Consider the following 23,975-nt stretch of genomic DNA (forward strand, 5'->3'; position numbering starts at 1 on the left):
ATCGATACTCTTGTTCAGGCCAGAAAGCCTGTAACTCGAAAGATTTACCACAAGATTTGGAAAAAATATATCTGTTGGTGTGAATCTAAAGGATTCCCTTGGGACAAGGTTAAGATTCCTAGGATTCTATCCTTCCTTCAAGAAGGATTGGAAAAAGGATTATCTGCAAGTTCCCTGAAGGGACAGATTTCCGCCTTGTCGGTGTTACTTCACAAAAAGCTGGCAGCTGTGCCAGATGTTCAAGCCTTTGTTCAGGCTCTGGTTAGAATCAAGCCTGTTTACAAACCTTTGACTCCTCCTTGGAGTCTCAATTTAGTTCTTTCAGTTCTTCAGGGGGTTCCGTTTGAACCCTTGCATTCCGTTGATATTAAATTATTATCTTGGAAAGTTTTGTTTTTGGTTGCAATTTCTTCTGCTAGAAGAGTTTCAGAATTATCTGCTCTGCAGTGTTCTCCTCCTTATCTGGTGTTCCATGCAGATAAGGTGGTTTTGCGTACTAAACCTGGTTTTCTTCCGAAAGTTGTTTCTAACAAAAACATTAACCAGGAGATTATCGTACCTTCTCTGTGTCCGAAACCAGTTTCAAAGAAGGAACGTTTGTTGCACAATTTGGATGTTGTTCGCGCTCTAAAATTCTATTTAGATGCTACAAAGGATTTTAGACAAACATCTTCCTTGTTTGTTGTTTATTCCGGTAAAAGGAGAGGTCAAAAAGCAACTTCTACCTCTCTCTCTTTTTGGATTAAAAGCATCATCAGATTGGCTTACGAGACTGCCGGACGGCAGCCTCCCGAAAGAATCACAGCTCATTCCACTAGGGCTGTGGCTTCCACATGGGCCTTCAAGAACGAGGCTTCTGTTGATCAGATATGTAGGGCAGCGACTTGGTCTTCACTGCACACTTTTACCAAATTTTACAAGTTTGATACTTTTGCTTCTTCTGAGGCTATTTTTGGGAGAAAGGTTTTGCAAGCCGTGGTGCCTTCCATTTAGGTGACCTGATTTGCTCCCTCCCTTCATCCGTGTCCTAAAGCTTTGGTATTGGTTCCCACAAGTAAGGATGACGCCGTGGACCGGACACACCTATGTTGGAGAAAACAGAATTTATGTTTACCTGATAAATTACTTTCTCCAACGGTGTGTCCGGTCCACGGCCCGCCCTGGTTTTTTTAATCAGGTCTGATAATTTATTTTCTTTAACTACAGTCACCACGGTACCATATGGTTTCTCCTATGCAAATATTCCTCCTTAACGTCGGTCGAATGACTGGGGTAGGCGGAGCCTAGGAGGGATCATGTGACCAGCTTTGCTGGGCTCTTTGCCATTTCCTGTTGGGGAAGAGAATATCCCACAAGTAAGGATGACGCCGTGGACCGGACACACCGTTGGAGAAAGTAATTTATCAGGTAAACATAAATTCTGTTTTTTGGGGAAGTATGCAATTCTAATATGTGTTGCAGTTTAAAATGGAGTCCTTGTTAAGCACATACCAGAGAGAAATACAGTTTTTTGGGGAAGTATGCAATTCTAATATGTGTTGCAGTTTAAAATGGAGTCCTTGTTAAGCACATACCAGAGAGAAATACAGTTTTTTGGGGAAGTATGCAATTCTAATATGTGTTGCAGTTTAAAATGGAGTCCTTGTTAAGCACATACCAGAGAGAAATACAGTTTTTTGGGGAAGTATGCAATTCTAATATGTGTTGCAGTTTAAAATGGAGTCCTTGTTAAGCACATACCAGAGAGAAATACAGTTTTTTGGGGAAGTATGCAATTCTAATATGTGTTGCAGTTTAAAATGGAGTCCTTGTTAAGCACATACCAGAGAGAAATACAGTTTTTTGGGGAAGTATGCAATTCTAATATGTGTTGCAGTTTAAAATGGAGTCCTTGTTAAGCACATACCAGAGAGAAATACAGTTTTTTGGGGAAGTATGCAATTCTAATATGTGTTGCAGTTTAAAATGGAGTCCTTGTTAAGCACATACCAGAGAGAAATACAGTTTTTTGGGGAAGTATGCAATTCTAATATGTGTTGCAGTTTAAAATGGAGTCCTTGTTAAGCACATACCAGAGAGAAATACAGTTTTTTGGGGAAGTATGCAATTCTAATATGTGTTGCAGTTTAAAATGGAGTCCTTGTTAAGCACATACCTGATGAGAGAGGAGAGACAGCAGTGTCAGCAGGATTAAAAGTTCCAATTATGTTCCAATTATATACTAGTCGCTGTTCTATATTGTTAATATCCATATAATATATATATAATAACTCCGTTGTTATAACTCTCTCTACACTTATGAACTAGCACACTTAGGGAACTACACACAGTGCTGCTATGATCTAACAAGCTAAGCTATAAAACAGTTTTATCAATCACAGGCTTTTCAAGTAGACTTTGACAAGGATTTTTAAAGACAAAAACACCCCAAAAGATTTGTAACTAAACAATGAATCTAACACAACAATGATAACTGTCTAATATGTTTTTAAATGCAAATTGTTTCACGTAACGAGTAATATGAATTAATTAAATGTGCAATGGTTTTATTTTATAATGATTTATTTTACAATTAACATTTTTAAAACTCCAAACATTTTGGTCATAACTGAACTGAGATAGCCATTTTTAATTTGTGTTTCATACTTTAAAGCAATTAATTGAACTTTATTTTTATGTTTCTATTTAAAAAAAAAAAAAAAAAAGATCAGTGAGCATGGCTTATCTTTGTTTTTCATATTTACTACTTGGGTTCAAATTTAAAACAAAAAAAACAAAAAATTTGATGCACTTTGCTGGATAATTCCGATTTGACTTGCATGGATATCAATGTTTGGAACTCCGTAGAATCTAGGCCAAGGGTGCACAACCTTGCCCCCCCCCCCCAGATGTTTTGCAACTACATTTTCCATGATGCTCAAACTCTCTTTAGACTGAGTATCATAGGAAATATAGTTCCAAAACATCTTGGGGACAAGGTGGAGCACCCCTTATCTAGGCCATATTCTACAGCCCTGTTAGACTAAGACTTATTGTAGTTTATTCAGCTGTTGCTCTAGTTCAAAGTTGCTTGTTTTTTTTTTTTTTTTTTCTAGTTAGTTTCCTGTGACATTTATGTGCCCTATATTTGTTTTTGTACCACGTTCCACAGAAGAGATGCTTTGTTCTGCAGACTGTACAGGTCAAATGCAAAGTTCAAGTTTGTTTAGAATGCTTATAATTTTGTGGCCTGCACATCTATCTTCAGTTACTTAATTATTATTCAATTACTGAATTATTATTAATAATATTACGATAATATGACTTAGATTTTTTTAGAATACTTAAAGTGAAAGTAAATCCTAGTGTTTTACAAACGCTAGGATTGACTTTCAAAACCAATAAAGGGAACTTTCATTCATGAAGTGTAAGATACTCCATGTAGTAAGCTCCTTTATTTGTTTTAACCAATCGCCGTGGGGCGCCAAGCCAGATTTACCGCACGGCTATTGGCTAAGAGGTGGGCTGCTATAGGAGCTAAGAGCGGCGATCCGTTAAAACAAATAAAGGAGCTTTCTACATGAAGTATCTTATACTTCATGAATGAAAGTCCCCTTTATTTGTTTCAAAAGTCAATCCTAGAGTTTGTAAAATGTTAGGATTTACTTTCACTTGAGTTATTGCTTAAAAAGATTAATAATCCCTTCATTACCCATTCCCCAGTTTTGTATAATAAACACTGTTAAAATAATACACTTTTTTACCTTTTTGTTATTACCTGTATCTAAGCCTCTGCAGACTGCCCCCTTATCTCATTTCTTTTTACAAACTTGCATTTTAGCCAATTAGTGGTGTTTCATGCAAAACTCCATGGGAGTGATCACAATGTTATCTATATGGCACATGTGAACTAGCACTGTCTGCCTGTGAAAAGCTAATAAAATGCACTGAGATAAGAGGCAGCCTGCAGGGACTTAAAAACAGGCAGAGATTTAGAGGTTATAGAGTATATTAATACGTTGGTTGTGCAAAGCTGGGGAATGTGTAGTAAATGTGTTATTTATCTTTTTAAACCAATCAAGTAGACGGTCCCTTTAATATAGTAGAAACTATATATAGTTTTTTTTATATTGTACTTTGTGTTTAGTTTAGTTTTGGGTTTTCAAATGTGTGCCTTCTGTTGTTAGCCTAATATTTAATCATCTTTATTTGCCTCAGTCAGTTATTCGGCCTATACTAGATTAGTCTACATGTAGTAATTAAATAGAGAACAGATGCATATTAAAAATATACACACACAGCAAATTTATCAGCTAATTATTTTTTTTTGGAACAACTCTGATTTTTAAAGGGGAAAGTGTAATTGGAGATTTGTTATATTCACAACTAAATCTAAACCATTCAGAGCCTGAGGTAAATCAGGGGCCATTTACTGCAATTAAATAAAAAGGTGAGACGTTGATATGCAAAATGGTATAAAAAATAACATTCAAATAATATGTTTGAATGTACAGTTTTGTACATGTATTTATGTATACCAGACAAGGATTTACATTGTTTTAATCATATTAAAAAGATAACAAAGATCTTAAAGAGCAGCACAAAATTTCCAGATTAAAGGGACATTGTTCTCTAGATTTTTCTTCATTTAAAAGGACACTGAACCCAAATTTTTTCTTTTGTGATTCAGATAGTGCATGCAATTTTTTAAGCAACTTTCTAATTTACTCCTATTATCAATTTTTCTTCGTTCTCTTGCTATCTTTATTTGAAAAAGAATGCATCTAAGCTATATGTTTGGCTCAGAATCCTGTTAAGCACTTGTTCATTGGTGGATGAATTTATCCACCAATCAGTAAGAACAACCCAGGTTGTTCAGCAAAAATGGGCTGGCATCTTAATTTACATTCTTGCATTTCAAATAAAGATAGCAAGAGAATGAAGAAAATTTGATAATAGGAGTAAATTAGAAAGTTGCTTAAAATTGCATGCTCTATCTGAATCACGAAAGAAAAAAAAATTGGGTTCAGTGTCCCTTTTAAATGTTTTGCAGATGATCCATTTATATAGACCATCTATCTGGGAGAGTTTTTGTAACAATTTATAGTTTTGCTTATTTTTTAAGAACATTGTGCTGATCTTCAGAGACCCGCAGTGTTGGATGTATACGTGCGTTTACAGCCTCCTGCAGGCTCCTGTTTATGTTATCTGTCTTTTCATATGCAGGGAGGGGGGGAGGTGAGGAGTGTCTGCTCTTTTTTTTACCCAGTCCCTTTCAGTGGGTGTCCCAGACTACCTCATCAACAGTGCTAAACTGGGAGCTTCTAAGCAAGTTTCTAAAAGGTTTTATACAGGATTTTTAGATCAGTATCTGTACTATATGAAAATTGGTGTATACTGTCCGTTTAAGTAAACTATAGTGCACTATGCATTGTGCTGTAAAATTAGTTACTGTATTTCCAAATAATTGTTAATCTAGCTGCAGAGTTTAAAACATATGGGGAATTGCTACTTTAGGTTTATTTTATATTTGAAATAGCTTGCTTTTTGAAACCACAAACCTCATATTCAAATGGGCTGAGCCTGCAGGAAGAACTGACCTGCTTATCTTTTTTTTTTTTTTTGTATAAACAAAGACCAATAATTAGGTTCTTCATTATGGGTGGTAGTTTCAACGAGTTAAACCAGGAGCTATTTCAATTGCATTCAAAAGCATAAAGCAGCAATTTCCGTTACATTTAATACCTTGCAACTGATATAAAAAGTCTTTGGGAACATGTTAAGGGGAAATGATTATGGTACTGTGTTCCTTTAATTGAAGCTCACGTTAAAGTGATTATAATGCCAGGCAAACATGCTAGCCGATTCCCCTTACCCAGCCCTGTAATCTTTTTCTTGGCATGGCTTGCCAGCTTCTACTTTAGCAAAGGTCTTTATAGTTATATTAGAGCAGCTGTTATCCCCTTTGCCCTTAAGATTTTATCCTTAAGAGCTTGTTCGCTGTCCACGTGTTACCAGATACGATAAAGTTACACTATTCACAGGACTAATTAAGCCGTTTACTATCATTCTTTAGCACTTGAGAACATTTGACTGCACTTGAGTTCTTAATAGTCTTCTTTAATATACTGTGTTAAGAACATGTCTGTAATATGTATATTATTTTTTCTTGTTATAGATTAGTAACCTGAAGAAAATATTAAAAGGTATATTGGACTACAATCATGAGGTAATTTTATTTTATAAAATGCAGTACTGTAGTATGTATATGGTAAGTTTAGAAAATAAAGAATTAAGAGTTTTAATGCACAGATTCATTTTGTTTAAGGGTTTTCTTCCTTATACATTAGATCCAAAGTATACACTTTAGTAGGCTCAGGCTGAAGCAACAGAGAGTTATGTTTGTGAGTTTACAAGCTTAAAGGAACATGAACCCTACTTGTTTTCTTTCATGATTCAGACAGAGCATGCAATTTAAACAACTTCCTTCCATTATCAAATTTGCTTCATTCTTTTGGACAACTGGGAGCTATCAGAACACACCAGCTGAGCTAATTACAAGAGGCATATATGTGCAGCCATTATTTAGCAGCTAGCTCCTAGTAGTGCATTGCTGCTTCTGAGCCTACCTTGAATCGTGAACAAAACATTTTGGGTTTCTTGTTCCTTTAAAGCAGGGATGGATGTGGAACCTTGGCCCTCCAGATGTCTCAGAACTACATTTCCCATGTTACTCAACTGGACTTCAGAGTGCCTAAGTGGTGACTTGCTAAAGATAGCAACATTTAAAGGGATTTGCAAATCAAGATCAGTCCACCCATTGAAAACCCCCTTGAGTATGTTCACCTGATCTAAAAATAGAATGTTTTGCTTGTAGTCGGGTGAGTTAGAATATAATACCTAAGTAGGCTTATATGTAAAGAAAGGAAAAGAGAATAGAGCGCACTAGGCTAGGGGTGATCTGAAAATTCTAAATAGGAAAATATATTGTTTGCAACATGAAAAATAGTTACAAGTTCTGATCTATTTGCAACAGTTGTTACAGGTTCTGAGCTGTTCTATGAAAAATTACAACAGTTTAAAATACACAAATATTTAATAAATCCAGTATATATTTATACAATAAAAAATCTTTCTCTGAAGTTGCATGAGTAAACAGAAGAAAAGAAAAAAATAGAAAATTATAAAAATCTATAGCCACCTATTAAAACAGGTATCAAAAATGCCTATTTGACCGGTCAACAAAATATAGTTGACAAGGGAGTGTTGTATAAATCACTGTCTCTGATGTGATAATTACTGTCTCTGGTGTGATAATTAACTCCAATATGAGTTGCAACTGTATTATTTTCATACACTGATTAGTGATTCAAAGTGATTGATTCCTTTTTGTAAACACTAAGCTAAGAACTGCAGGAAGAAAGGTTTTACCTTAATTTTCAGGGGGAGACTGCGTCCTGACTGACACTACTTTGAAAAGACTGGGGACTTTGATAAGAAACTTTAAAAAAAAAAAAGAGGCAGAAAAAATGTATGAAATGAGAACTCTATACCCTATGGAGTTGAATTCAGAATGGGATCTAAACCCTTTCACATTACCATGAGAATATACCTATGAATATGACAAATTTATCCCATACTTTTGGATAATGTGTAGAAAATGAATTATATGCTTTAAAGTAATTATATGGTTTAAAGTAATAATATATGAAATCCACCTTTATTAAGAATTCCACCTTTAAAATATTCCACCTCTCAAGAATTCCAACTTATGTGACAAGAGAAGAGAAAATAATCCACCTTAAATTGGAACTGATATCCACCAATAGAAATGTAGGGAGTGTATAAAAGAATTGCCAGGATTGAGTTAAACCATCTTGAAAAAGCCGTTTTAATGGTGAAACGCATTGATGGGCAACAAGTGATACAAGCTTACAAAGTCAGGAGTTTTTGTCTGTTAAAATCACTGCGCAGAGTTATTTCCGAGATAAAGAGACTACCTGTTTTTTACCCGCTAAAGATTCGCCGGATAAGTGCCACTCTATTGGCCACCACAATCACGTGGTATCAAAGGACCAATAAGCAGTAATCGGCAGGAGCCAACTTTGGAAAAGGCACAGCGGCAAGCTTAAACATACAGCTGGTGTCCGTATGGAACATAGAAAGTGGAACCAAGCTCAAGAAGCTACCATCCAGGCAGCAAACACCAACACACAGATAAAATCCGCGGTTAAGAGTAAAGGTCAAACATTCTGTACCGAAGGGGTGACAGTTGGAGAAAGTCCGTGAGTAAAAGTTAAATATCCTGTACCATAGTGGTGTCAGTCAGGACGCAGTCTCTGCCCGAAAATTAAGGTAAAACCTTTCTTCCTGCAGTTCTTTGACATAGCACATAATCAGCTATATCGTTTATAAAAAGGAATCAATCACTTTGTATCACTAATCAGTGTATGAAACTAATACAGTTGCAACTCATTTTTGAGTTAATTATCACATCAGATACAGTGATTTATACAACACTCCCTTGTCAACTATAAAAAGACTTATGTCTTCATAAAATATATATATTTCTTTTTAAAGACACGATGAGTCCACGGATCATCATCCTTACTTGTGGGATATCGCTTCCTGGTCAGCAGAAGGAGGCAAAGAGCACCACAGCAGAGCTGTTAAATAGCTCCTCCCTTCCCTCCCACTCTAGTAATTCTCTTTGCCTACGTTAATGATAGGAAGAGGTAAAGTGAGGTGTTAGGTTAAATTCTTCAATCAAGAGTTTGTTATTTTTAAAGTGGTGCCAGAGAGTGCTACTTTGTTCTGGGGTGTAGCCGTAGTCCATATCAGTCTCTACAGTAGAGCTTTTGGTGGCTTTAGAGCTATGGCAACCTGTGAGACATAATTCTCACTGCGCCTCCCATTTTCAGCTGCAGTATATCCTTCAGCCTGAGTTTCTTTCTGACTCAGCATGACTTTATCTTTCAGGCCAATGTGAGGGAGAGGACCTCTCAAGCTTGGGAACTGCCTTTCTGCCAGGGAGTGTTTGAGGCAAGTACTACCTTTTCTGGGATTTAAGGAGTCTCAGTGTTGTTATCTTAGCACTATGGCTCATAAGGGGTTAATGGGGAGCCTTTATGTGAGGACAGTGTCAGACTTTCTGAATATAAAGTCTTATTTGGGCAGTAATTTGGTGCAGGCACTGGGGCTGGAGTTAGTTTGCATTTGATTTTCAATGGAGGGCTCCGGTGGTTTCACTTTGATTTTTTTTCTCTCTGTCTGGGGTCCTCTAAAGGCTCAGGGAGTGTGGACTCCGGCGGAGTCTGTTCTTCCTATAAACATCCTGGAACTGAGAGCGATTTTCAATGCTCTTCTAGCCTGACCTCAGTTGGCTTCGGCCCAGTTCATCAGATTCCAGACGGACAATATAACGACAGTGGCTTACATCAATCATCGGGGAGGAACGAGGAGTTCCTTAGCGATGACAGAGGTAGCCAAGATAATCCGGTGGGCGGAAGCCCATTCTTGCCATCTGTCAGCGATCTACATCCCAGGGGTGGACAACTGGGAGGTGGACTTTCTGAGCAGGCAGACCTTTCATCCTGGAGAGTGGGAACTCCATCCGGAAGTATTCTACAACCTGATTCTCAAATGGGGTCAGCCGGAGTTAGATCTCATGGCATCTTGTCAGAATGCCAAGCTCCCGAGATACGGGTCAAAGTGCAGGGATCCTCAGGCGGAACTGATAGATGCTTTAGCAGTTCCTTGGTCCTTCAGCCTATCACATCTTTTTCCTCCGTTTGCTCTTCTTCCTCGGGTCATTGCTCGAATCAAACAGGAGAAGGCATCAGTGATCCTCATTGCTCCGGCATGGCCTCACAGGATTTGGTATGCCGATCTGGTGGACATGTCATCGCTGCCACCTTGGAGACTGCCATTAAGGAAGGATCTTCTCATTCAAGGACCCTTCCTTCATCCAAATCTAATTTCTCTGATTTGGTCATAGAGACCTTGATTCAGGCGCGTAAGCCTGTAACTAGAAAGATTTACTATAAGATATGGCGTAAATATCTTTATTGGTGTGAATCCAAGGACTACTCATGGAGTAGAGTTAGGATTCCCAGAATTTTGTCTTTTCTCCAATAAGGATTGGAGAAGGGTTTATCGGCAAGTTCCCTAAAGGGTCAGATCTCTGCATTATCTATTTTTTTACACAAACGTCTGGCTGATGTCCCAGATGTTCAATCCTTTTGTCAGGCCTTGGTTAGGATCAGGCCTGTGTTCAAACCAGTTACTCCTCCATGGAGTCTGAATTTAGTTCTTAAGGTTCTTCAAGGGGCTCCGTTTGAGCCTATGCATTCCTTAGATATTAAGTTGTTATCTTGGAAGGTTTTATTTCTTGTTGCTATTTCTTCAGCTCGAAGAGTGAGCTTTCGGCGTTGCAATACAATTCGCCTTACCTTATTTTCCATTCGGATAAAGTAGTTTTACGTACTAAACTGGGGTTTCTTCCTAAGGTTGTTTTAGACAGGAACATTAATCAGGAGATTGTTGTTCCTTCCTTGTGTCCTAATCCTCCTTCTCAGAAGGAAAGACTTCTACATAATTTGGACGTAGTCCGTGCTTTGAAGTTTTAAGACTTTCGTCAGTCGTCTTCTCTGTTTGTAATTTTTTCTGGAAAACGTAAGGGTCAGAAAGCTACGGCTACCTCTTTCTTTTTGGTTGAGGAGTATCATCCGATTTGCATATGAGACTGCTGGACAGCAGCCTCCTGAAAGAATTACGGCTCATTCCACTAGGGCGGTTGCTTCCTCATTGGCATTCAAAAATGAAGCCTCTGTGGAACAGATTTGCAAGGCTGCAACTTGGTCTTCTCTTCACACTTTTTCTAAATTTTACAAATTTGATACTTTTGCCTCGGCTGAGGCTGTTTTTGGGAGAAAGGTTCTTCAAGCAGTGGTGCCTTCCGTTTAGGTTCCCTGTCTTGTCCCTCCCTTATCATCCGTGTACTCTAGCTTTGGTATTGTTATCCCACAAGTAAGGATGATGATCCGTGGACTCATTGTGTCTTTAAAAAGAAAAGAAAATTTATGCTTACCTGATAATTTGTTTCTTTTTAGACATGATGAGTCCACGGCCCGCCCTGTTCTTTTAAGACAGGTTATTTTTTGTAAACTTCAGACACCGCTGCACCTTGGCTTTTCCTTTCTCTTCCTAACTTCGGTCGAATGACTGGAGTGGGAGGGAAGGGAGGAGCTATTTAACAGCTCTGCTGTGGTGCTCTTTGCCTCCTGCTGCTGACCAGGAGGTGAATATCCCACAGGTAAGCAATTTTCTTTTTTTGACCGGTCAATTAGGATTTTTTGATATCCGTTTTAATATTATTTTATTTGAGGTTTTATTTTATACAAAAGACTTATAAAAGACTTATAAAAGGTGGATATACAAAGTGGCTATAGATTTTTATAATTTTATATATTTTTTTATTTTCTTCGGTTTACGCATGCAACTTCACAGAAAGATCCTTTTTATTGTATAAATATCTACTGGATTTATTAAAGGGTTAGCATGTTTAAGAAAATTATACCACATTTTTCCCTGTAAACAGCCGTAACGGCCGCCCATAGATGTAGGCTGGAGTAACATAATGCATTCCCTCCCTTCCTCCAAAGGCGCTGCAGCACTGAACAGATAAATGATTTAAATGAATGCTTCTCCCCTATTTTGGCATGCACAATCTAATGTGTGGGCACTCGCATGCGCAATACATTCTTAATTGCCAATCAAGCAACTCTTCAACGGCATCCGGCAAGATGGTAATGACTCGGCGGCTGAAACACGAGGAGAGAATTCCGATACGCGCATACATTGAAATAAGTTTGTGTAAATGCACATGCGTGATGCCATATTAGTTCTATTTATGTAGAACTTGTTAATTCGGCAGCATAATGACTGAAAATAAGGGGTTGGCAGCATATATATATATTCAATTGCAATTTGTATGTAAAATTAAAAAAATGGCTAATAGGTGTTATTTGTTGATTTAAACAACTAGATATGATGTTTCAAACAATGGGGGAATTTTTTTGGGTTTACTATCTCTTTAAATATTTGTATATTAAACTGTTGTAATTTTTCATAGAACAGCTTAGAACCTGTAACAACTGTTGCAAATAGATCAGAACTTGTAACGATTTTTCATGTTTCAAACAATATATTTTCCTATGTAGGTTTTTTAGATCACCCCCAGCCTAGTGCGCGCTATTCCCCCCTTTTCCTTTCTTTAGTCTCCCTTTGATCTGTGAGTGCAAGCAGGTTGCCAGAATAGAGCATTTAGGGGTCTGTTAAGCGCTATTCTTTTTTGTTTTCTGTCTGTTTATATGTAGTCTAACTTTTCTGGGGAGTGCAAAAACCTCAGTTATGTTAAAGTAAAGTATGCAGAATAAATATTGAATGCATAGTACTTTATTTAAAAGAAATATCTGCTTCATAAAACATTTTATGCTGGAGTAAATGTTGAATTGAATGTCCCTTTAAGCAGATTATAGTGAGCAAAAAAATGAATCTAAGGTTTATTTTTTGTTATTGTGAGAATTGTATTAATTCTCTTTTTCCATCACATATCTGTATGTTATAACATACATAATTGTCAAATGAAGCTTTTGGTGTATAAGAAAAAATAATTGGCAGAAATAAGTGTTAATCGTTTCTGCAATCACTAACTTAATGTCTTCATTATAAATTATAGTAAAAAAATTTTTTTTGTTTTATGCCACTTATCCTGTTATAATTTTGCATGTTTTATATTATTCATGTATAATAGCTTTACATTAAGAAAGATGTTTTTTTTTTGTTTTATAAAAATAATAAAGAAAAAAGAAAAATGAATATTGTCAGTGCATAATATTAGTATAATTAATTGACATGTATTTTCTGCTATACCCCCCCATAACTTTGTATTTTCCTTTTTTTTTTTTTTTTTTTTTTTATGCAGATTTTGGGGCATCAAATCAATGATTTTACACTTCCAGATGTTAACTTGATTGGGGAGCATTCTGATGCATCAGAACTTGGTCGGATGCTACAGCTTATATTGGGATGTGCTGTGAAATGTGAACAAAAGCAAGGTGATGTATGTCCCTTACCAGCTGGAAATCTACCTCTGCATGTTCTTAGCAATGTATATTGTGCTTTTAATGAAGGCCTTTAAAAGGGATATAAAACCCATTTTTTTTTCTTTCATGATTCAGATTGAGCATGCAATTTTAAGCAACTTTCTAATTTACTCATATTAGCAATTTTTCTTCATTCTAACTGTATCCTTATTTGAAAAGCAGGATTGTACGCTTAGAAGACGGACCATTTTTGGTTCAGAACCTGGGTAGTGCTTGCTGATTGGTGGCTTCATTTAGCCCTTAAAGGGGAATGAAAAACTTTGAAATTGTAATATAAAAGTGTTTAAAGGGACATGAAACCTAGCTTGATAGATAGGCCCCAAAGTATACACTTTAGTAGGCTCAGGCTGAAGCAACAGTCATGTTGTGAGTTTACAAGCTTAAAGGGACAGTAAACCTTAAAAATAATGTTATATAATTCTGCACATAGTGCAGAATTATATAACATTATATTAGCCAAACTTTATAAAACCTAATGTACCCTTTTTAATTTTTTAAAAATCAGCTGTTTTACAGACCCCCTCTCTGTACTCTGCTGAGCGGGTCTGTTATATTCACACAGCACATCGGGCCAGCTGTATAGTCACAGCCCGGCCCAACCGCGCCATAAGACTAAGTGCAGCTCGCTCCTGCTGTCAGACATTTTTAAAAATTAAAAGGGTACATTAGGTTTTATAAAGTTTAGCTAATATAATGTTGTATAATTCTGCACTATGTGCAGAATTATATAACATTATTTTTAAGGTTTACTGACACTTTAAAGGAACATGAACCCCACTTGTTTTCTTTCATGATTCAGACAGAGCATGCAATTGAAACAACTTCCTTCCATTATCAAATTTGCTTCATTCTTTTGGACAACTGGGAGCTATCAGAACACACCAGTTGAGCTAATTACAATAGGCATATATGTGCAACCATTATTTAGCAGCTAGCTCCTAGTAGTGCATTGCTGCTTCTGAGCCTACCTTGAATCATGAACAAAACATTTTGGGTTTCTTGTTCCTTTAAAGCAATGCAAATTCTAGAAGTAAACTTGTTAATGGGCACCATTTCAGTGAACAGAAACTTGATTTATGGTTATGGCTCTTTCAGTTTTCTACTGTCCTATTACATTTGTCTGGGTTTTTTTTGTGTTGCATAAATCAAACCATTTTCAGCATTTCTGAACACTTTATTGTATGAGGTTTCTGGATCTTTATGGTGAATAGTAACATAATTGTTTCACATGTATTATGCTCCACACATAGAACTGTAAGTGACTAACAGTGAGATCTTGTCCACTGAGGGACTCCATTGAAATCCTACAGACAAATGACACTGGGTCCTAGAAAGTACAATCACTATGTGTGTGACTTCATAAGCCACAATTCTATATTTATGTGTCTAGGACTATTCAATTCCCTAGTGATGGAAAATAAATTGAAGTAATTTATTTTAATTTTTCATGTCACACATTTACTCTTTTAATATATCTAATCAGTAAAACAACATTGCAGTATATATCCATTATTTATATTGTTTGCTTTTTCTGTAAAATACATCTGAATATAGTTTTAGTTCCACTCTCTCTAGAGAGGTCGGACTGCCACTGTCATGCCTTTATACAAAACCATCAAGCTGAGTGTGTGAAAAATTTCCAAATAAATGTAACACTTTTGTTTGCTATTTTACTTATTAAAGACCAAAAATTCCCACCCCTTGCCATATTTTGAGGAGCCAATCCAATTTTTACTGGAGTAGACAAGGCTTCCTAATATTACTTTTTTAATATATTGATAAACCATGTATATTTTATTCTCTAATCCAGGGCTCGACAAACCTAGACGCCAGGGGGCCACTGAGCCCCAAGACACTCAAGGGTGCCCCAGCACTTACCCTGCCAACTGCCCAAGCTACACCTAAAATTTAGCTTGGTGAGGATGGATCCTTTTATAGGTCTCACAGCTGTGAAATACCAAGCCAACTTTTATTGTGTTATTATATAATGTATGTTTAAAGGGACAGTCTACCATAGAATTGTTATTGTTTTAAAAGATAGATAATCCCTTTATTACCCATTCCCCAGTTTTGCACAACCAACACAGTTATATTAATGTACTTTTTACCTCTGTGATTACATTGTATCTAGGAACCTTCTTCCAGACCCCTGATCACATGACTGTAACTGTTTATTTTTCTATTGTCTTACATTTAGCATTGTATTGTGCTAGATCTTAAATAACTTTCTGTGTCTGAACACAGTGTTATCTATATGGCCCACGTGTACTTTCTGTCTCTTTGTGTTGAAAAGAGATTTAAAAAGCATGTGATAAGAGGCAGCCCTCAAAGGTTAGAAATTAGCATATGAGCCTACCTATGTTTAGTTTAAACTAAGAATACCAAGAGAAAAAAGCAAATTTGATGATAAAAGTAAATTGGAAAGTTGATTCAAATTAAAATTCCTATCTGAATAATGAAAGTTTAATTTATACTAGACTGTCCCTTTTAAATGCATATGTATGCATTATCTATCTATTTCTATATATAGGGATGGCTACTAAATTTATTGGCTGGCTTAGATTTTGAACAAATTTGTTGAACCCTGATCTTATGCCCCTGCTGAAGTCAGTTAAAGGGATAGGAAAGTCAAAATTTAAACTTGAAAGAATCAGAGCATGTAATTTTAAGACATTTTTAAATTAATTGTTTTCAAATGTGCTTTGTTCTCTTGTTATCCCTTGACGCACATATCATCACTAGTAGGAGGTAGCTGTTGATTGGTGCCTGCACTCATTTGTCTCTTGTGATTGGCTAACTAGATGTGTTCGGCTAGCTGCCAGTAGTGCACTGCTGTTACTTCAGCAAAGGATAACGAGAATGAAGCATATTTGATAATAGAAGTAAATTGGAAATTTGTTTGAAATTATATGTTCTATACGAATCATGAAATTAAATTGTTGGGGTTTCCTGTTCCTTTAAGAGGAGATGCAGCAGGCTTACACTTGTGAAGTTTACATTGTGTACTTTTAGTTTTCAGAATTGGAAAACCCACAATTTTGAGTTGGAGAAAAAGGGGACAAAAACACTGATGAAAGTATACTACGATTTTTTTTTTTAATGATGCATAATCAAGAAACTGTGTATGGCAGTCTCAATGTGTTTCACATCCTGTTAAATATTTACCTGAAAATGGTCTAAAACGTATGCCTATTGGTGTGTTCTATTCACCATTAGTGAAATGTGAGATCAAATAGTAACACCCGTATGTCTCCTGCTTTAGAAGGAGAGACTTCTTCATAGAAAGGGTAGTTGACTCATGGCATACACTTCCATTAGAGGTGCTAAGGACAAATATGTTGGGGGCGCCAAGAATGCCTGTGATAAGCATAACGCTATTCTACAAACTAATTATACTTTTTTAGGAAATGTGGGCAAACTTGTTGGGCCTATGGTTCTTATCTGTCATAAAAAACCTATGTTTCTCAGCAGCTCAATTCATAAAGTCAGTTAATTGCTAAAAGAGCAACCAGTGGTTAAATCTTTAAGTCACAATAACGTTTGAGCAAATTGAAGGCAATGCTTAAAGGGACAGTCTAGTATAAATTAAACTTTCATTATTCAGATAGGACTTTTAATTTTAATCAACTTTCCAATTTACTTTTATCTTCAAATTTGCTTTTTTCTCTTGGTATTCTTAGTTTAAACTAAACATAGGTAGGCTCATATGCTAATTTCTAAGCCTTTGAGGGCTGCCTCTTATCACATGCTTTTTAAATCTCTTTTTAACACAAAGAGACAGAAAGTACACGTGGGCTATATAGATAACACTGTGTTCAGGCACAGGGGGTTATTTAAGATTTTAGCACAAAACAATGCTAAATTTAAGACAATAGATATTAAACAATCAGTCATGTGATCAGGGGGCTGGAAGAAGGTTCCTAGATACAAGGTAATCACAAAGGTAAAAAGTACATTAATATAACTGTGTTGGTTATGCAAAACTGGGGAATGGGTAATAAAGGGATTATCTATCTTTTAAAACAATAACAATTCTATGGTAGACTGTCCCTTTAAATAAGTGACTAATAAACACATAAATCACAGTAGCATATAGAAATGTCTGTGAAAAAGTGCAACTTCTAGCACAAAACCAGTCGGGTGTATTAACGGGGTTTATGCTCCCTCGCTACTCTGTGGACAACATTTAACGTGTGAAGACTAATTTAGGAATTTTTTTAGGCTATATTTATTATGTTATTTCTGCCTCCTATGTTCAATGTTTGTGTTTTCTTTCATGTAATTAGCAAGAGTCCATGAGCTAGTGACGTGTGGGATATACATTCCTACCAGGAGGGGCAAAGTTTCCCAAACCTCAAAATGCCTATAAATACACCCCTCACCACACCCACAAATCAGTTTTTACAAACTTTGCCTCCTATGGAGGTGGTGAAGTAAGTTTGTGCTAGATTCTACGTTGATATGCGCTCCGCAGCAGGTTGGAGCCCGGTTTTCCTCTCAGCGTGCAGTGAATGTCAGAGGGATGTGAGGAGAGTATTGCCTATTTGAATTCAATGATCTCCTTCAACGGGGTCTATTTCATAGGTTTTCTGTTATCGGTCGTAGAGATTCATCTCTTACCTCCCTTTTCAGATCGATGATATACTCTTATATATACCATTACCTCTACTGATTCTCGTTTCAGTACTGGTTTGGCTTTCTACTACTTGTAGATGAGTGTCCTGGGGTAAGTAAGTCTTATTTACTGTGACACTCTAAGCTATGGTTGGGCACTTTTTTATAAAGTTCTAAATATATGTGTTCAAACATTTATTTGCCTTGACTCAGGATGTTCAACGTTCATTATTTCAGACAGTCAATTTCATATTTGGGATAATGCATATGAATGAATCAATTTTTTTCTTACCTTAAAATTTGACTTTTTCCCTGTGTGCTTCATTTTATTGTGTCATTCTTGGCGCGGACTTTTTTGGCGCAAAATTTTTTTTCTGTTTCCGGCGTCTTACGTGTCGCCGGAAGTTGCGTCATTTTTTTGACTTTTTTTTGCGCCAAAAGTGTCGGCGTTCCGGATGTGGCGTCATTTTTGGCGCCAAAAGCATTTAGGCACCAAATAATGTGGGCGTCTTTTTTGGCGCTAAAAAATATGGGCGTCACTATTGTCTCCACATTATTTAAGTCTCATTATTTATTGCTTCTGGTTGCTAGAAGCTTGTTCACTGGCATTTTTTCCCATTCCTGAAACTGTCATTTAAGGAATTTGATCAATTTTGCTTTATATGTTGTTTTTTCTATTACATATTGCAAGATGTCTCCGATTGACCCTGAGTCAGAAGCCACTTCTGGAAAAATGCTTAACTGAGTTTCAGTTCTACCAAAGCTAAGTTCATTTATTTTAAATGTTATAAATGTTTATCTTTAGCTATGGTTTGTAATAAGTTATTATGATATACTTTTACATGCAGATTCCATTAGTATTTATGCTTTATACATTTCCATTCTTAAGTACAAGAAATGTTTAGAAGATTTATAAGAAATATTTTTTCTGATTAAGGCTTTGTCTGACTTCGTGCCTTCTAATACAATTTTTAGGTCTTTTTCACTTCTTTTTTAATTATTGAAGTTTCAAATGACCAACAACATACTGATTTATCCTTCTCTGATGATGTTTTTTCTCTTTCAGAAATTCTCTTCATCAGATATTGACACTAACAAATCTACTTTTTTATATATTTTTTTTTATTATTAAAGTATATTTGTTCTTTGTTGAAGAGGTGTTGATTATTTTGGATATTAAGGTAACTAGTTCTTTAAGACTAGCTGACACTATTTCTGCCTTTTTATTCTTCTGTGATTTCAGAGGTTTTCTTTCCAATTCCCCATACTAGGGAAAGGAATAGGCTGAAAATTTTCTTTTATTTTTAAACTATATTTCTCCAACATAGGTGTGTCCGGTCCACGGCGTCATCCTTACTTGTGGGATATTCTCTTCCCCAACAGGAAATGGCAAAGAGCCCAGCAAAGCTGGTCACATGATCCCTCCTAGGCTCCGCCTACCCCAGTCATTCTCTTTGCCGTTGTACAGGCAACATCTCCACGGAGATGGCTTAGAGTTTTTTAGTGTTTAACTGTAGTTTTTATTATTCAATCAAGAGTTTGTTATTTTAAAATAGTGCTGGTATGTACTATTTACTCTGAAACAGAAAAGAGATGAAGATTTCTGTTTGTATGAGGAAAATGATTTTAGCAACCGTTACTAAAATCCATGGCTGTTCCACACAGGACTGTTGAGAGGAATTAACTTCAGTTGGGGGAACAGTGAGCAGTCTTTTGCTGCTTGAGGTATGACACATTCTAACAAGACGATGTAATGCTGGAAGCTGTCATTTTCCCTATGGGATCCGGTAAGCCATTTTTATTCACACAGTAAATAAGGGCTTCACAAGGGCTTATTAAGACTGTAGACATTTTCTGGGCTAAATCGATCATATTTACACATATTTAGCCTTGAGGAATCATTTAATCTGGGTATTTTTTGTAAAATAATATCGGCAGGCACTGTTTTAGACACTTTATTCTATTGGGGCTTTCCCTAATCATAGTCAGAGCCTCATTTTCGCGCCGGTATGGCGCACTTGTTTTTGAGAACAGCATGACATGCAGCTGCATGTGTGTGGAGCTCTTATACATAGAAAAGTCTTTCTGAAGGCATTATTTGGTATCGTATTCCCCTTTGGGCTTGGTTGGGTCTCAGCAAAGCAGATTCCAGGGACTGTAAAGGGGTTAAATATAAAAACGGCTCCGGTTCCGTTATTTTAAGGGTTAAAGCTTCCAAATTTGGTGTGCAATACTTTTAAGGCTTTAAGACACTGTGGTGAAATTTTGGTGAATTTTGAACAATTCCTTCATACTTTTTCGCAATGGCAGTAATAAAGTGTGTTCAGTTTAAAATTTAAAGTGACAGTAACGGTTTTATTTTAAAACGTTTTTTGTGCTTTGTTATCAAGTTTATGCCTGTTTAACATGTCTGAACTACCAGATAGATTGTGTTCTGACTGTGGGGAAGCCAAGGTTCCTTCTCATTTAAATAGATGTAATTTATGTCATAATAAATTTAGTAAAAATGATGCCCAAGATGATTCCTCAAGTGAGGGGAGTAAGCATGGTACTGCATCATCCCCTCCTTCGTCTACACCAGTTTTGCCCATACAGGAGGCCCCTAGTACATCTAGCGCGCCAATACTCCTTACTATGCAACAATTAACGGCTGTAATGGATAATTCTATCAAAAACATTTTAGCCAATATGCCCACTTATCAGCGAAAGCGCGACTGCTCTGTTTTAGAAAATACTGAAGAGCATGAGGCCGCTGATGATATTGTTTCTGAAGGGCCCCTACACCAGTCTGAGGGGGCCAGGGAGGTTTTGTCTGAGGGAGAAATTTCAGATTCAGGAAAAATTTCTCAACAAGCTGAACCTGATGTGATTACTTTTAAATTTAAGTTGGAACATCTCCGCGCTCTGCTTAAGGAGGTGTTATCCAATTTGGATGATTGTGATTATCTGGTCATTCCAGAAACACTATGTAAAATGGACAAGTTCCTAGAGGCCCCGGGGCCCCCCGAAGCTTTTCCTATACTCAAGCGGGTGGCGTACATTGTTAATAAAGAATGGGACAGGCCCGGTGTACCTTTCGTACCTCCCCCCATAGTTAAAAAATTGTTTCCTATAGTCGACCCCAGAAAGGACTTATGGCAGACAGTCCCCAAGGTCGAGGGGGCGGTTTCTACTCTAAACAAGCGCACCACTATACCCATAGAAGATAGTTGTGCTTTCCAAGATCCTATGGATAAAAAATTAGAAGGTTTGCTAAAAAAGATGTTTGTTCAGCAAGGTTACCTTCTACAACCAATTGCATGCATTGTCCCTGTCACTACAGCCGCGTGTTTCTGGTGCGATGAGCTAGAAAAGGCGATTATTAGTAATTCTTCTTCTTATGAGGAGATTATGGACAGAATTCGTGCTCTTAAATTGGCTAATTCTTTCACCCTAGACGCCACCTTGCAATTGGCTAGGTTAGCGGCGAAAAATTCTGGGTTTGCTATTGTGGCGCGCAGAGCGCTTTGGTTAAAATCTTGGTCAGCGGATGCGTCTTCCAAGAACAAATTGTTTGACATTCCTTTCAAGGGGAAAACACTGTTTGGCCCTGACTTGAAAGAGTTTATCTCTGATATCACTGGGGGCAAGGGCCACGCCCTTCCTCAGAATAGGTCTTTCAAGGCCAAAAATAAACCTAATTTTCGTCCCTTTCACAGAAACGGACCAGCCCCAAGTGCTACGTCCTCTAAGCAGGAGGGTAATACTTCTCAAGCCAATCCAGCCTGGAGACCAAGGCAAGGCTGGAACAAAGGAAAGCAGGCCAAGAAACCTGCCACTGCTCCCAAGACAGCATGAGATGCGGGCCCCCGATCCGGGACCGGATTTGGTGGGGGGCAGACTCTCTCTCTTCACTCAGGCTTGGGCAAGAGATGTTCTGGATCCTTGGGCGCTAGTAATAGTCTTCCAAGGTTATCTTCTGGAAGTGATTCATCCTGTTCCATTAAAAGAACGAGGGATGGGGTTCTACTCCAATCTGTTCGTAGTTCCCAAAAAAGAGGGAACGTTCAGACCAATCTTAGATCTCAAGATCCTAAACAAGTTTCTCAAGGTTCCATCGTCCAAAATGGAAACCATTCGAACAATCCTTCCATCCAGGAAGGTCAATTCTTGACCACGGTGGATTTAAAGGATGCGTATCTACATATTCCTGTCCACAAGGAACATCATCGGTTCCTAAGGTTCGCATTCCTGGACAAGCATTACCAGTTCGTGGCGCTTCCTTTCGGATTAGCCACTGTTCCAAGGATTTTCACAAAGGTACTAGGGTCCCTTCTGGCGGTGCTAAGACCAAGGGGCATTGCTGTAGTACCTTACTTGGACGACATTCTGATTCAAGCGTCGTCCCTTCCTCAAGCAAAGGCTCACACGGACATAGTCCTGGCCTTTCTCAGATCTCACGGATGGTAAGTGAACGTGGAAAAGAGTTCTCTATCTCCGTCGACAAGAGTTCCCTTCTTGGGAACAATAATAGACTCCTTAGAAATGAGGATTTTTCTGACAGAGACCAGAAAAACAAAACTTCTAAACTCTTGTCGGATACTTCCTTCCGTTCCTCTTCCTTCCATAGCACAGTGCATGGAAGTGATAGGTTTGATGGTAGCGGCAATGGACATAGTTCCTTTTGCGCGCATTCATCTAAGACCATTTCAATTGTGTATGCTCAGTCAGTGGAATGGGGACTATACAGACTTGTCTCCGAAGATACAAGTAAATCAGAGGACCAGAGACTCACTCCGTTGGTGGCTGTCCCTGGACAACCTGTCGCAAGGGGTGACCTCCCGCAGACCAGAGTGGGTCATTGTCACGACCGACGCCAGTCTGATGGGCTGGGGCGCGGTCTGGGGATCCCTGAAAGCTCAGGGTCTTTGGTCTCGGGAAGAATCTCTTCTACCGATAAATATTCTGGAACTGAGAGCGATATTCAATGCTCTCAAGGCTTGGCCTCAGCTAGCGAGGGCCAAGTTCATACGGTTTCAATCAGACAACATGACGACTGTTGCGTACATCAACCATCAGGGGGGAACAAGGAGTTCCCTGGCGATGGAAGAAGTGACCAAAATCATTCAATGGGCGGAGACTCGCTCCTGCCACCTGTCTGCAATCCACATCCCAGGAGTGGAAACTTGGGAAGCGGATTTTCTGATTCGTCAGACATTGCATCCGGGGGTGTGGGAACTCCATCCGGAAATCTTTGCCCAAATCACTCAACTGTGGGGCATTCCAGACATGGATCTGATGGCCTCTCGTCAGAACTTCAAGGTTCCTTGCTACGGGTCCAGATCCAGGGATCCCAAGGCGACTCTAGTAGATGCACTAGTAGCACCTTGGACCTTCAACCTAGCTTATGTATTCCCGCCGTTTCCTCTCATCCCCAGGCTGGTAGCCAGGATCAATCAGGAGAGGGCGTAGGTGATCTTGATAGCTCCTGCGTAACCACGCAGGACTTGGTAGGCAGATCTGGTGAATATGTCATCGGCTTCACCATGGAAGCTACCTTTGAGACGAGACCTTCTTGTTCAAGGTCCGTTCGAACATCCGAATCTGGTCCTACTCCAGCTGACTGCTTGGAGATTGAACGCTTGATCTTATCAAAGCGAGGGTTCTCAGATTCTGTTATTGATACTCTTGTTCAGGCCAGAAAGCCTGTAACTAGAAAAATTTACCACAAAATATGGAAAAAATATATCTGTTGGTGTGAATCTAAAGGATTCCCTTGGGACAAGGTAAAGATTCCTAGGATTCTATCCTTTCTTCAAGAAGGATTGGAGAAAGGATTATCTGCAAGTTCCTTGAAGGGACAGATTTCTGCCTTGTCTGTGTTACTTCACAAAGAGCTGGCAGCTGTGCCAGATGTTCAAGCCTTTGTTCAGGCTCTGGTTAGAATCAAGCCTGTTTACAAACCTTTGACTCCTCCTTGGAGTCTCAACTTAGTTCTTTCAGTTCTTCAGGGGGTTCCGTTTGAACCCTTACATTCCGTTGATATTAAGTTATTATCTTGGAAAGTTTTGTTTTTGGCTGCAATTTCTTCCGCTAGAAGAGTTTCAGAATTATCTGCTCTGCAGTGTTCTCCTCCTTATCTGGTGTTCCATGCAGATAAGGTGGTTTTACGTACTAAACCTGGTTTTCTTCCAAAAGTTGTTTCTAACAAAAACATTAACCAGGAGATAGTCGTGC

General features: G+C 38.0%; 1 protein-coding gene across 1 annotated transcript in view; it reads left to right on the top strand.

Annotated features, from left to right (window-relative positions):
• Positions 1–23,975, top strand: part of LOC128649466 (protein Hook homolog 3-like) — a 227,087-nt gene that overhangs the window by 36,025 nt on the left and 167,087 nt on the right. The window contains 2 exon segments of the mRNA XM_053702748.1: positions 6,158–6,208; positions 12,965–13,097. Of these exon segments, the coding sequence (XP_053558723.1) occupies positions 6,158–6,208; positions 12,965–13,097 (184 nt within the window).

This window comes from Bombina bombina, chromosome 2 (assembly GCF_027579735.1).
Source record: "Bombina bombina isolate aBomBom1 chromosome 2, aBomBom1.pri, whole genome shotgun sequence".
Lineage (NCBI taxonomy): Eukaryota > Metazoa > Chordata > Amphibia > Anura > Bombinatoridae > Bombina > Bombina bombina.